Source organism: Ascidiella aspersa, chromosome 2 (genome assembly GCF_963924565.1).
Source record: "Ascidiella aspersa chromosome 2, kaAscAspe10.2, whole genome shotgun sequence".
NCBI lineage: Eukaryota > Metazoa > Chordata > Ascidiacea > Phlebobranchia > Ascidiidae > Ascidiella > Ascidiella aspersa.
Genome location: NC_139448.1, coordinates 8158284 through 8173668, shown reverse-complemented (window position 1 = coordinate 8173668; position 15385 = coordinate 8158284). Strand labels below are relative to the sequence as shown.

The 15385-nt window shown below is 38.2% G+C and overlaps 2 protein-coding genes across 2 annotated transcripts in view; both read right to left on the bottom strand.

Moving 5' to 3' along the window:
• Positions 1-3199, bottom strand: part of LOC146163398 (high affinity cationic amino acid transporter 1-like) — a 28233-nt gene extending 25034 nt beyond the window's left edge. Inside the window, exons 1-3 of the mRNA XM_083382841.1 lie at positions 2372-3199; positions 760-861; positions 132-260 (exon numbers count right to left, since the gene is read on the bottom strand). Coding sequence (XP_083238967.1) covers positions 132-260; positions 760-861; positions 2372-2492 — 352 coding nt within the window. The 5' untranslated portion in view covers positions 2493-3199. The remainder of the gene's footprint in view (positions 1-131; positions 261-759; positions 862-2371) is intronic.
• A 2445-nt stretch (positions 3200-5644) lies between these two features.
• Positions 5645-15385, bottom strand: part of LOC146163395 (proteasome adapter and scaffold protein ECM29-like) — a 47928-nt gene continuing 38187 nt past the window's right edge. Inside the window, exons 34-40 of the mRNA XM_083381132.1 lie at positions 14877-15049; positions 14023-14139; positions 12499-12645; positions 11033-11174; positions 6448-6645; positions 5893-5964; positions 5645-5778 (exon numbers count right to left, since the gene is read on the bottom strand). Of these exons, the coding sequence (XP_083237258.1) occupies positions 5645-5778; positions 5893-5964; positions 6448-6645; positions 11033-11174; positions 12499-12645; positions 14023-14139; positions 14877-15049 (983 nt within the window). The remainder of the gene's footprint in view (positions 5779-5892; positions 5965-6447; positions 6646-11032; positions 11175-12498; positions 12646-14022; positions 14140-14876; positions 15050-15385) is intronic.

Here is a 15385-nt window from a genome sequence, read left to right as displayed (position 1 = left end):
ATATACACCAAAAAAAAAAAATTTTTTTCCTTGAAAACTACTTGGAATTTAAAAAATAATACTATTTGTCTACTTTTTCTCTCGCTTTCCATACAGCCACTACATCACAACCCCCCAGAGGCATATCTTACCGATGACGTAGGAAAGGATCAGATTCCAGCCAATCACGAACGCGCACATTTCGCCAACTGTGACGTAACTGTAGATGTATCCCGAACCGGCTTTGGGCACACGAGCTCCGAATTCGGCATAACACAGGCCTTTGAAAAAAGGCTCGGTAAAGATTATTAAAATTATACCTTTTTTAAAGGTTGTGAATATTGCTACACTCCAAGGCCTAAAGTATTAAAAAAAATGTAGGATGTGGACTTGTAATTGCATTTAGTGAAAATGGATTGTTATATATAAGTTTTTGGGAGAAGTGCATTTACTGCTCGTAGTAAATTAGGATAATTTCTTTTAAACTACAATTTAAAGAACGGTTGTTTTTATGGGGTTAATGTGTTTCGCTCAATGTTTGGAAAATGCTCATACAGCAAAAAAATATGCACTTTGATGCAACAGTAAGGCTTTTGAAAAATCCATCCCTTGTACTGGAACATGCTATATTATACAGTAGACATAATCACGACGAGAAACACTCACTCTTCTAATAAATCAGCAAAGCAATCCCAGCATATGCTTAACGCCATTTGTTCGCTGTATTATAAACGAAACACAAAAGTATAGCGACAGACTTCAAAGTTTCGGGAAACTCACCGGACAAAATCGAAGTAAGGGCGGCGATGAGGAATGCAATTACAACGCTGGGGCCACTTGTCGTCTTGGCAACGGCACCGGTGAGCACGTACACTCCAGCGCCTGTGAGAGAACCAATCGATAATGATGTGTGTGAGGTGCTGAGCTGGTTATTTAAACAGGGAAAGCGCCTGGTAATGGCTACAACGCTGTTGATTGCTAGATATGTTCGATACTTGACATTTTTATCCGATACCAAAACCCGATGTTTTTTAGAAAATCTGATCTGATATCAATGACGTCATTTTTTTTCGCGATCTAATCCGATACCAATGACGTCATAGGTATGCTCCAACAAACAAAAAAGATGAAATTAAAACGTTCAAAGGAAAATTTTTCCGGGTTATTAGGCTAAAATTTGCTTCAGCGCCAAAGGGGTTTAAAAACCTTCTGTTGTTAACTCACTATATTATCTGAATTTACCTTTTAAACTACAACCCGTTGCGTCGTATCGCAAATCATAACTAACATAGGTATATTTTTTGTTTATCGGATCGGCAACGATAGCACCAGAGTATCGGTTCGGGTACCGATATATCAACTTAATCCGATAGTATCGGATATATTTACTTACTGCCCAGGCCTAGATAAGAATGTCCGGCAAAATAGGATACGAGCCGATGCCAAGTAAAACTATCGGTAGTTGTGCGATAATAGGGCTATATCGGTGCCGATCCAATATCTATATAAGTTGTATGTTAGTTTTACTTTCGTCAGCTATTTAACACACCGTTTTTTTCCTCGAAAATAAGATTTTTTACAAAACAGTAAATTAACAACTCTTCACTTTAAAAATATGTCAATTTTGCCTGTTTTAGGTAAAAATAGTCGTAACGTCATTTCGAATCGGATCAGATTGACGTAACTAGGGCATCAGATTGACGTAACTGACGTAATTAGGTCTCACTAGGTCTAATACACCTTTAACCAAATTAAAAACGTTTTGCGTCACAGCCTTTTAGTACGCGCACATTAACTCAGTTTAGCTTCCTTCATATGTATACCGGCTGCTAAATTGCGGTATCAAAGGTCAATAGTCGTTCCACAGACATCATGGGAATCAGACAAGACAGCGAAATCGGAGTTACTACAGCTTTAAGGAGAAAGGGCACTGGTGATTATGGGTATGACATCCATAAGGCGCGGTTTGAATTGCCACGTGACGTTATAGTATCAAGCAGACACACGGAAAGCCATGTAATCTAGCCAAATAGTGGAAAACGTTCAGTTGGAAGGAAAATGCCCATTAAATAGCCGGTGAGCTGTTTGGTGACTGTGGATTGTGAACCAGTATTACTAGACCACACAAAATTACAAATTATAAAAAAACATGTAAAACCAGACCCCGTAGCAGCACAGTTAGTTTTCGTTAACAATGTACAACTAAATTTAGGGTATTGTACAAAACTGAAAACGCGACTAGCAATGTAAACACAAAAAGCAGTACAAAATGCGTGCTTTAACTAAAATTACTAAATTAACGTCAAATGCATTTATTTCCATAAATATAAGCTATGTTGTGCGTATCACAGAAGTTAACTGGCATACATAACAGCAGTTGTCTATATCTTACCGAGGGTGGCTCCTACCCCAAGAGCTGTCAGATCAAAGACGGTGAGAACCCGCGCCAGCTGACTCTCAACACTGTTATCCACGTGCTTACGACGCGAAAACGCTTCCAAAACTCCGCCCATTTCTGCTATTATTCTAGTTTACCTGAAAACGTAAACGCGTTTTTGTAAACATGGGCCGATTCAGTTGTTAAATCTTCGTTCGGGCTAAGTTAAATAAGTTAAAATATCTCTTCGCACTAATTTAGCTATGTTTCTCTAAGAATACTGTTGAAGGCTAACTTGTCAGTTAAAAGTTCCACGCCGTGTTTTACGGAGTCGAAACGAAATAAAAGCTGTAAAACTGGTATACATGCTCACAATTGCACCTTACCCTGGCTTATTTTGCCTTGGTAAATCATATTTTCCTTTTACTACTGCTAATACACTGTTGTAATTATTATTTGCACAAGCGCCATCCTATTGCGTACAACTACTGAACAAGAAAGCAGTCAGTAACCGCTCCTTTCTTAAAAATACATCTAATTCCTTAGAAGGCGTCGGTATTTCCTTCGAAAACCGGGCCAACTGTCGATTTCATGCTAACCAGCTGTCGACTAGAGCCTTGCAACGCAATGTGCTGTGTGGTTCGCATTTAAAGCCTTACTACTGCCTGCTATTGCTCGCAGTACAGTTTACGATTGACGGCCGAACAGGATACCACCTCCTTGTACTACAGCCTTAATAGCAGGCAAACCGCTTGGCCTCGATCTTTGTGGAAATTCCAGCCGTAATCTGTTTGGCCTAACTGACAAAACTGACAGGTTCCCAATGTTTAAGTGAAATAGCAAAATAGGTATGTCATCAAAAAAAAAATAACTGATACATGCTTCTTTAAAAATATAACATGGCTTGCTTAGGAATGTGTTGCAAACTGTGGTATTCGAGCTGCATAACAATCGTACTGTAATTATTTTGAAGTACTTTTGTTTAAAAACGTAATAACTTTCGTTCAAAAACGTAATAATCGATTTAATTTTAAGCAACGGCGTTTAACGTTAAGCTATTCAAGCTGGCTACAAACATACCTCACAAATGGTAAACTTGGAAATTTGAAAATAATCTAACCCACACTAAACTATTTTTTTCTACCTCCAGGCTAAATTACAACTGTAGTAAGTTTACAACGCTCAGCAGTATGTCAACAATAGAATTTTGGCGCCAAACCGTCGTTAATTCTGTAGCACAACCACGTGGTCTTTTGTGACGGTGTGATTTACTTTTTTCATTGGACAACAAAACACCTAAATTTGAGTAGTTGTGAAACGAAACACCTTCGCTTCAACGGTTTAAAATCGTTACTAGCACTATGGAACGCGGCCTAGACCGGAAGTTATACGTCTACAAACTATTTAGATTTGTACAGTAGATTGACGTAACGCCAAAATCCGTTAAAAAAGCTAAACAAGGGTCGAGTATGAACCGAATACAACTCGCGCACGACGTACTAAAACTTGGTCTGATTCTGACAGCTGCAAACCAAATATCGTCCATTTGGCAGCAAAAAATAAATAAATCCAATTTACTACTTTAAACTCTATCTAAGCATAGGCCACCCTAAAGACTTCAAACAGCTTGGCAGGCCCTAAGTTAATCTCATTGCTGTAGTAAGCGACCTCGCCGTTTGAGGCTGACGAAACCGTCCATTTTTTCCCTCTGATTCGTGGCGTTCGCCTTTTTTCCGCGCATTTCCGTTCGCTCGTTTTAACAGTTTTCATTCATCTAAGTTGGCAGGCCCGGGATGCCTACTCAAGCGAAACATTCTTACACTGCGTCGTTCGCAGACGCTCGTAGAATGTGCTGAATGCTCATGCTGATGCTGATGCTGATGCTGATATTGAATTAGAAAAGGCCGCTGGTGGTTGAAATACTTAAGGCCAAACCAATTGGGATTCCAGAGCCAGTGGCTTTTGTTTTAAAAGTTACTGATTCGCCTAAAAAATCTGCCAATTTTTACTTGTTATAAAAGCTAATTGGTCTTGAAGTTAATTGTTTTGTTTTTTTAAGGTAAAAATAATTGATTCTGCATATTATACAGCTAAGCTGGCCAACTATAAATGCATGTGTTGCGGAAAATCGGCGGTCAACCCATTTGTAGAGTAGTGACTCCAACCTGGGGGTCGCAAGGGGTTGTATTGGGGTTACCGTGTACTTCTTAACAAAATAAAAATTGAAAGAAAACAACAAAGTTTAGCATTAAAGAGGGCAAGAGCAACCACCAGTCTAATAATTGTGTTTAGCCTTTTTCTGCTGACTCTAATAATTGTGATCAGCCTTTTTCTGCTGACTCCAGGGTTTATGACGTCTGTATAACTCTTATATCACATCAAAAAATCAATCCTAGCTTCACTAAAATAATATTGCTTGATTTTGTAATCCTAATGCGACAAATGGGGCTGAAATAGTAGCTTTAGCTAGCCTAGTTGTACATGCTTTTGGCGTAAATCCGGACATCATACCCTAATTTTGAAATAATCCGTATAGAACAGTTTTGCCAATTTTAACATGACAGACTCATATATAGACTCATAAATTAAGGGTGAAAATGAGAGGTCGCGTAAGTTTTTGGGCAGCAAAACTTAGAATAGTAGCTCAAGGACTTCTTATATAGCCTATATGTTTGTTTCAAGTTTAAAGCAATCTGTTTAAAGAGGCGTTAATACTATACAGACCAAAGCATATATAGAGGAAATCTTTATAAATCCACAAGGATATGCAAAGAGAGGCAGTTAAAGTGCTCGCGATATTGTTCCTGAAGGGCTCTTGGCCTCACGGTTAAATGTAGAAATGTGCTTTGAGCTTAAATCTACACTCTGCACCACGAACAAAAGTGTGCGTTATTTTTCAAAAGAATTGTGGCGTGGAATGGCGCAACTAAATCACGACACATGTAAAAGTATTTTTATGCGAAAATGCCGCAAATAACATACGGTCTTTTAGCCGGATTGCCGAAAACAAGGCTGGGCTTAGTTTAGGAGTGCCTAACTGCATTTTTAATTCCTCATATCTCAAATTTTGCAATACAGCCTTTAATACATGAGCTTGCTTTTATCTTACAACCTTATAAATTTAGAATTTGCAGTTTCAAACTGAGGTTTCGAGAGTTATTTTTTTCAAACTAAACTACAGTCCACATATTGCAACGACACCAAAGTGTATTCTTGAAACTGCATCTTGTATTTCTCCAAGTAACGAAGCAAAACAAAACAGCAATGAATTGAAATTTATAAACTAGACTAGATGGACTGCAATCTTGCCAGCAGCTCCCGGCACCGGGTCCCGTGGTCGGTTTTCTCTTTAAAGAGGGGAGATTCCCTCACTGATGACGTCACAGTATCCAGGGGAAGCCCGGCGGACGTGACCTTTCCATCTGACAAAAATTATTATTATTTTTAAGGCTAATAGTAAATTACAACGTGGAGAGGATATATTGTCTGTTAAAAGGGGGGACAATTTTTATAGAATTCATTTGGTTTTTTTTTACCTTCAGTAAGTTGAACCAAAACTTCGCATGCCGACAGAGACTCTTCGCGTATGCCGGAGAACTTCATGTTTGCTGAATTTAAGAAAGACACTGTTAATTAATTTTATGCTTTATCAAATAGGGGACTACGAGTTTCACGAATGGTATGCACAATTGAACATACTCATGCGAAATATATGGTTTATAGAATTAGAAAGTTTTACATATCTCCACCGTGTCAGCATTTTGTCTTATGTAATGTTAAGTGTTCGTTAGGTCCAACAGAAGCGTCGAATATAAACGAGATTGCCTAAGACAACTCCAAAGAGCAAGTTTACGCAACGATTATCTTGAGTTATATTTTTACAAAAAAAAATAACTCAAATTTATACAAAGAAAAGCTTGTAAGTTGACCAATGACGGCATACCAGTTAATCAAGTGTTCTGCGGTGGTTATTAAGCTACGAGCATCTTGAGAAACTTCCTCAATCATTGTCACACTAAACAAGTTTTATCGGCGTCGACGCCCTTTTTACAAATCCGCGTTTTTCCGCCTAGCACCTCCTTAGTACTTACTCAGGCAAGTCGCGATGGCTTCGGCTAGTGAAGGCAAGGCGGTAAGGTTGGGATTCGCTTCAACGAACTTCCGAGTGTCGTGCTGACTCAGCGATTTTAGCAGTCCGGTGACGCAGCGAAGCGCGCCCAGCTGAACGCCGAAGGTGCTGAGTCGTGCAAAATCGCCCAGAATTCGAGCAACGTCGTCGAAGCACAAAACTGGAAAAGTAACAAACGATTGTGTGTGATTTAATATTGCAAAGGAATGGTCTCTTATGGGAATTTGCTTTGCAGTGAAGGGTTGCGTGAGCACGACAAAATTTGGATGCCTACGAACATTTTTTATCGACCCTTTTCAAAGATCTAGATTCTAGAAACGGAGCCGTTTACCAAGGCTTTATGGAATATCTTACCAGCATTTTTTTGGTAATGAAAGCGTTGCACAAAAACACTATTACATCGGAACAACTACAGAATGCAAAAAAAAAAATCGCCCAGAATTCGTGCAACGTCATCCAAGCACAAGACTGTGAAGGAGGCAGAAAAAGTAACAACCAACGTTGAATTGCCATGGGGAAGCGTTTTGCCAGCACGACGAAAACAAGATGCCTGCGAACGTTTTCTTTACTGAGACTGGAATACTTGTTGCTGAGTCATTAACCACAACAAAGCAATTTTAGAGACTGTTCGCTGTTATTCCGCTTTTGAGTATTTCGATTTCTAGCACTTTTGAGGTCACCTAATCCATAGGCGGCAGCTTGTTTACACTACATAATAACAGGGCTGCGGAGTCGGACTCGTGGTTCTCGACGGAGTCCTTTTGTTTTGCTATAGTCGAACTCGGGACTCGGGACTCGAGTAAGACCACGTAAGACTACCCGAGTCCCGAGTCCGACGTGTGCAGTATCAAAACTCAGAAATTGACAATTTCTAATTATTGACCTTATTTTAGTGACGTAAATGGGTGAAACACAGGCTGAAGAGTCGGATTTGAAAAGTTGGTCAAGGTTTCATTACTTATAAATAATAAAACCTTTTCAAAATTACGAGAATCATCTCAAATGTTATCTCAACCAACAAACATACTGACAAGTTATTGCTATTTGACAAGCGCCCACAATGCCGTTGTTGCGTCATAATGCTGATGGAGGCATTTCGAATTCTTGCATAATATCTAATCAGCAAAACGCAAGCAATAATGCGATCAGGGTTTGCAATAAGAAAATGCCCTGAGTATGATACAATCAGAGGCAGATTATTGCAAGCGAAGCGTATTAGAGATTGGGGCCAGACGCATGATTAGTGTGTGATTTGTCTTGGCATGTTTTCGTTAGATTTACAATTGAAATGCCAAGTTGACGAAATGGCAAATCTCAACAATGTCGGGGTATACTTTGCAGTATGGTATCCAGGAAAAGTTTTAGAATTTTTAACACAGAAAATGTTTATGTTATACTTGTAAAACTGTAAGATTTCATAAAAATAGAAAAAAAAATCGAGAGACTATACCTCAAATACAGAACACTAATGTGAAAATGCAAAGCGTTTCCAGTCCTAATAGTTAACAATCATATCAAATTACAAACCATATCTAGAAAAATAGTAGGTTTTATTTCGTAAAGACTGGTTGTTCCAAGAGACAAAAAAAACGTTAACTTATCATTATCAAACTCCTTCAGACCCCATGAAAAAATATCTAAATCTAGTTGAAGACGGGTTAAAATGTTATTTTTTTAAATTCAGCCATAAAAATAAAAATAATACCGCAGCGGTTAACACAAGCCACAACGTCAAAACAGAGTGAAAAAATGCTTGGCACCTAAAGAGAATAACACAAACGCATGGCGTCAATTTGCAGAAACCCAATAGTCTGAAAAGTGGATCGTCAACAAGGCCTCATTTTCCCAGCGCAGTCTTTCATGAACACATCACGGGACACTAAACGTGAATTACGACACATTATCCGCCCTTCGTACAGTCGGCGATTCGGTACGAACGCTGTTCGCCACACGTCCCCAAAGTTTACGACGCGGTGCGGCTTTGTTACGTCCCAGCAAATCTGGCAGGGCGGACAGCGTGCTACCAGCCACGTGGGTATAAAGCTGATTTATGTGTTTGTTGTTTTAAACCGAACCTGACAGTCGGAAAATTCTTTCGATGACGTAAGAGATATATTGTGCGAGCGCATGGAAATTAAATTAACGTCAAAATATCCGATAATATCGGATCAGGGCTGATACCCGATGACAAGTGGTTTTATCGGTACTCGTGCTAATCTATAGTGGTATAAGCGCCGATCCGATATATAATTTATTTGTCCATATTTAAAATAGGTTCCTCTGGCATATATTTCTTTAACCAACGTTTCGGCTTACTTTGCGATAAAACAACTGTATATTTTGAACGCGTCTCGCACATTTTTATCTCCTTTTTTCTTTGTGTGATTTTACTTTGCGCCCTGTTGGCTTTGTGTCTCAGTCCCTGACGAAGGCTTGCCGTATAGTAAGCCGAAACGTTGGTTGGAAGAAATATATGCAGAGGAACCTATTTTAAATATACTATGCCTGGTAGCAACAGCATATTTATTATTTGTGCATTTTAGTCATGTTTTGTGTTTGTTTTGTCCGCCCGCGGCACACTTCCGTAATGATTTCACAATACTGTTAGTAATACTTTTGTCAGAAGCAAAACTAAGCGGAAGTTTGATAAAATTTTAAACATAATGACAATTTCACAAAGCTTACGATTGTAATTTTAGATTATTTAAATACGAGATGGAATTGTTTTGGAAAGTAAAATAGTAACATTGTAACATTCAAAACAACCAAAGCATTTTTTTGCTTAACGTCCCCAAAAAACATTTGCACGGTTCAACTTCGTTCTAATCTTTTAGTTCTAATCTAATTCAAATTTTAGCAAAAATGCTACTTTGTCCAACGGCATTTTTAGTCTCTTAGTTAAAACAAAGAATTTTAAATAAAACTTTTTGGATGAAATGACTTGTGGTGATGTTTACCGTCTAAAAAGAATATGATATGCTAAAATGCGTAGAACTTAACACACACTTATTAACCATTTACATTCTTATTGGAATAATTCACCATTTAAATAAAATTGATTGTGAATAATTAAATGTAATTCTAGTTCAAATTCGTTTTTTTTTTTAACAATTCGGTAATTCTAATTCTAATCTAATTTGAGAAAACTCAAAACGATCTAATTCTAATCTAATTTCCAAAAGCTTAAATAAATCTAGTTGTCCAAGTCTGCCCTAGCCACAATACTAGTGGAAAAAAAATCAGCTTTGTCCTATGTCCGTAACATTATCTCCGACCCAAGCCGACGAAAAGCAAAAGCCGAGCAAGACGAAACACGTGTTGACGAGTCGAGCGATTTTGCGCACAACGCCATGGGATGCCCTGGGACCGGGTGGGCGTTGCCCCGTCTGATTGGCTGAAACGGGGGGCGTGAAAAACGGTTTCTAATCAGTTTGTTGCTATATCTCAGTGCTTGTTAACCTATGGGTCGCGACCCAAAATTGTGCCACCGTTTGATTTTGTTGATGCGCCGACTGCGGTAGCTTTACATAACATTTATTGGGATTGGTTAAAACGAGATTACTCCAAAATTGGAGAAAATTTCTGAAGCACTATACGAATATATGGCTCGTATTAATTAAACCAGTTATTCATGAGACTGTGTTCTTTGTGGTTTTCCCTTGGCGTTTTTATAAGACCAATTAAACTGGCAATGTATACACATCCGAATTCATTTGGAACATGTCGAAAATTCGGGCCGGGGTCTGAATCGAAACAAGGCGTTCGTAAGATTTTGCGGGGAGCAGTTTGGGCAAAATTAAAAAATTGAAACTGTTGTGGTCACGCTTCGTTTACTGTCCTTAAGGCAGTGCGCATTTTACAGTCACGTGTTTCGTTAATTGTACCGCATTTATTTACTGTTTTGCCTGTGGTGATTACCACTCGTGTGTGCTATGTAAATTGCCGATTATCCAAGCTATATAAGCTTGTGCCTTTTATTCTTACGCCTTTTCAATTCTACTCTTCGAGCGAACAATACAAGAATACAACAAAAACCAAGCTGGAACCAAAAACCGAAAAAAACACAGTGTTTATCAACGATAGTTAGTAGCAGTTGCCTGACACTAACATATTCTCGACACATTCTTTGCTAACAACAAAACGGCGCCCTCCAACCCCCCGGTAAAATTATCCAATGTGACGTTACAATGTGCTTTTACCGAGGTCTTTGACCCCGAAAGAACACAACGCGGAAACGTGTAGTATAGCGATTACGGACATTTGATTGGTCGGGAATGGGGGCGTGATCAGAACATTTAAGTAACATATTGGAGCTTCGTTTAAATAAGTTCTTAAAAAAGAAACTTCGTATTTTAATATGCCAGTACCCGATATTTTGATCCAGTACTAAACGCCCTAACTATGCTAAATCAAACAAAAAAATTAAACTTAAAAAAAAAGGACGCGTACTAATCGACCACTTTACCCAAGATAACTTAAAAATCAATTATTACAAAGACCCTTCATACAGATTCGAACTCACAACCCTCGGAAAACTGTCGACTTACGCTGCGTTCCGAGCTCGCAAGGCCAGGCTTGAAGCAGATGCTTGAGCAATTTTTCCTGCCTTTTCAGGATCGCGGCGCTTTTATCCTTCTTACTAGAGCCAGGCTCGTCGTCATCCTCGCTACTGCAAGAATCTTCCGTTTTCTGCAAGTTACAAATTAATGTTAAAATTCAAGGGGAATTTTAGCTTGGAGCCATAGGGGCGTACACGTAGAGCAGGGGGTTCTTAAACTGGGGTCCATGGACCCCTTGGGGTGCGTTAATTAGTTTTAGGGGTTCTATAAAGGCCTAATTGAAATATTAGTGTATACTTAAGAAGTTACCAATTTTTCGAAGAAACAGTTTAATTAATAATAAAACGTTTTTGCACTGAATGTATTTAGACTCCATTTCGCTTTCACACTTTTGGACCGAAATAAGGAGGTTTATAACGTTTATTTGTATCGTGACGTCATTTTTGATTTTTTTGTTTGTGATCTACGTGACGCAAACAAATTTTAGGGATATGCGGTAAAAAAAAGTTCAAGAATCCCTGGCGTAGAGGGTGGTATGAGACGATTGGGGGACACCTATCTAGCATCAGGCGTTTTGGTGTCCACTTTCGGACGCCTTATAGTTTAAACGGCGGATTGGGACGCCACTGTTTTGGCACTGGATTGTTTGCCCCTATTTAGGGTTAGGGACGGGCAATTGTCAGGTTTGGAAATAGGTTGAAGTTGTAAGTATTAGGGGAGTTAGTAATTTAATTAGCGGTGGGGTTTGGTATTTGGTAAAATTTTTAGTATATAGTCTTTTTGTTAATTGATTTCTGATATCGGCGGGTTTTATTATTAGGTTGATTCAGACGGTACTGCGACTAGGTATATTAGTCTTTTATATTTTGGTTATATTCCGAAGTATGTTTTCTTCCGACGTTAATGTCTCGGTCTTATGGCTGGAGTCCATTATACTGTGTTTAGCAACAATACTAAAAGGCATATTAGGATTCCGCATAAAATCTCGAGTGGGGAAGTTTCAGTAAAAACAGAGATAGGGATTTTACGGCCTCAAGTGGCTCGCTAAGAAACTGAAGATGTTGCCTTATTTGGACTGGAGGGCCAATGTTGACTTAATTCAAGCGACTTTATGGAAATGTGAACTACACAGCTTTAACACAAGGGTTGGGGAATTTCGATTTGATGTAGTGGTATTTTAATCTAGTATATTGTAGTAACATATACAGCACACGTATTTGCTAGGTCAATACTATTTTTGAGTAACAAAGAAAAATAATCAACAAATAATGAAAGAGATTTTAAGAATATATAAAAATATTTATGCCAAATCGATCCTGTTATACTCTATAACATTTATACTTCATTTTGGGCGATCCCAGTTGCGCACCTGTTCCAACTAAAGAAACAAAACCTATTGTTCGAAGCTCATTTAAACAAAATAAAGCAAATCATTTTATTTCAACCACCCTTACCTTGGCCAGATGAGGGCGCACTAGCTTCCAGTAGTCTTCAAATCGGTCGAGTTTTCGTGCTTCCAACACTGCAGCCAGCTTAACCATGGCCTCGATGCTGTAAGATAGCTTCTCGCGTTTGCATTCCTTCAACAGAAGCGACACCGACTGGAAAAATAAAACGAAATCGGACTTTGAATTGAATTAAAATTTGCAATCACAATTCGCGTAAAGAATTGAACGTGTGAAGCGACACCTTGGTCATAGTTTCTAAAAGTCAGACAATGGTTGGATGATATTTCTGCACAAATAGCTCGTCGCCATTCAAGACCTTTTTCTGGTAAAGTTAAAGTAACCGATCAACACTCGCCCGAACGAAGTTACACTCGCCAAAATTGCCGGCACACCATCTGGGAATGTTGATTCTAGCAAATTGTTTTTGCAGTAATTTAACCTGCTATTTTGGTGGGTATACATAATATATAGTCCTTGTACGACCGGCTTAAATCGTTTACCATAATATTGAATGCGTATAGGACGTTTTTACCAAGCGCGACACGCTTGTTTAATTATGCCGTCTTAAATGTGTATTGTTAGCGATTTATGAAATACTTTTTTTTTAGTCTGTGGCGTTAAACATAATTTGTCGCAAATTGAGTCCAGTAGGTCAGGTAACAACAATCCATTTTTGCGTTAGGCACTCGCCAGTCGGACGAGTCGGTGTCAACCAGCAATCGCCTGAATCGAATTGCACTTGTGTTGGCGAGCAGGCTAGTGCAAAACCCCAACTCTGTTTTAAAGTATAGTGATGTCCCTATAGCAGGGATGGGCAAACTGGATCTATTTGACATGTATTTTGTGGATTTGCTAGTTGAGGTGTAACTACAAAAATTGAGAGAGAGGTGATGTATTTTATTGCGACAAAACAGATTTTTTTTATAAAAGCCCACTTTAAACGAGTTTACCCGGTGATATAACATTGCAGTGTTGCTGCTTCAAAGAACTAAATCCACTAAAAAATTAGGTATGTGTGCTTGCACCCCCATGAACAATTGATCGACACCCCAGCTTAGAAAAGCGTCCGTTCCCGAAAGTATGTTTTTCGGCAAATAGTAACTAATTTTCGGCAACGTTTTCTAATTTCACAAAAGACCCTTTACTCAAATGTCTGCCGACAATTACTGGACAGTTAACATCAAAAAAATTAAGAATCTAATTAGATTAGAACTAGAATTGGAGCACACAAGCATTTTACAAATTAGATTAGAATTATATTAGCGGTATTTTGGTCCAATTCATTGAATTAAAACTAGAATTATCTAGTTGTACAAGTCTGTCATGAACAATTGGTTGACACTCCCGCTTAAAAAAGCGTCCCATTTCGGAAACGTGCTTTTCGTTAAACAATAGCTAATTTTCGGCAACCTTTTCTAAACGAACGAAAGCAAAAGTCTTTACTCAAATTTCTGCCAATTATAAGCGGACAATTAACTAAGCACTATTGCTCTTCGGAGAAACTTATAAAACCAAGGGGTGTAGAATTACCTTGTCGACCTCCTCGGGGGTCATTTGATCGCCGCAGTGGACGCATACGTCACAAAGGGCTTCGAGAAGGTGCTCCTTTCCGTCCCAGGTGCGCCCCTGCAGACCGCCGTGAAGAGCCTGCCAGAAACGAATGACATGTTTAATTTTTTAGAAATAATTTTCAGAAATTAATTTTTTTATTTTTCTGAAATCTGCAAAAATGATTTTTTGTTCAATTGTGCATTTTTGAACATGTAACATTAAAAGTATTGTTTAGATAACCCTAGTATCTTTGTATAATTTGCTCTCATATAGTTTTGTCATATTTGCGATGATTTCTTTAAAATCTTAAGTCGTGTTTTTGCAACATTTGCTTTTTCATTTTTTGATACATTTACGTTTTTTTTTGTAACGATGAATTTATGATATTCTTGTTTTATGTATCATCCTAGGTTTTATTTTCGCACTCTTTGCTTATTGTGGTTTTTGTAACTTTATCATTAAATTTATTAATATTTATTTTAAAATAACAGGCTTATATTTTGCTTACGAATTACACCTTTAACTTAAAACAGTTCACAATGCAACTAAATACAAGTAATAAATAATGATGTTAAGACTTTTACAAAAAAGGTATAAAACATAAATTCCCTAAGCTAGAACTTTTCTTTTACATTTTATTGTCTGCGGGAGATTCCTTATTCCGAAAGTTTTTTAAGTAATAAATATACACAACTTTATCTATATTAAATAAAGCAAATAAAAGTAAGATCGCCAAAAAAAATAAGTAAGTCGAGCAGAACAAAAAAACGAGGGAATAAACAGGAATATGTTGGGCGGAGAACACATATTGTAAAAAAAAATTGCGACTGTACCTGCAGCAAATTGTCCAGGTGAGGTCGCACTATGGTTCCCGGGCGCTGTCGCTTAGCAACCGACGACATGGAAGCGGCCGCCTGCGCCTTGCATTGCCAACTGGATGAGCGCAGCGCGAGTTGTGAGATTTCTATGATTTCCTGCAGGTGAATGCGGACGGCTGTCTCGAAACCTGGATGTAAATTTTAACGTTTTTATTTTCACTTGAAAACTCGCAACGAGTCTAATTATAGGGTAGTTATTCCTAATTTTTTATTTAGTGTCTTACGTTTAGGAAACAAACAAAAAAAAACTTTTTACTGTCTTACGTCTGAAAAAAAACTTGAATGTTTTTTGCTATTGAGCGTTACAAGATAGCCTCACAAACTGTTCTGTTATAACATTATCCAATCGTAAGTGGGCAACTTTGTCCATCAAGAATAAGGTTGAACGTAGTGAGAATAAGGTTGAACAAATACTGGCGTAAGTTACATTTCCACAAGAATTTCGAAATGTCCTTCAATCAAAA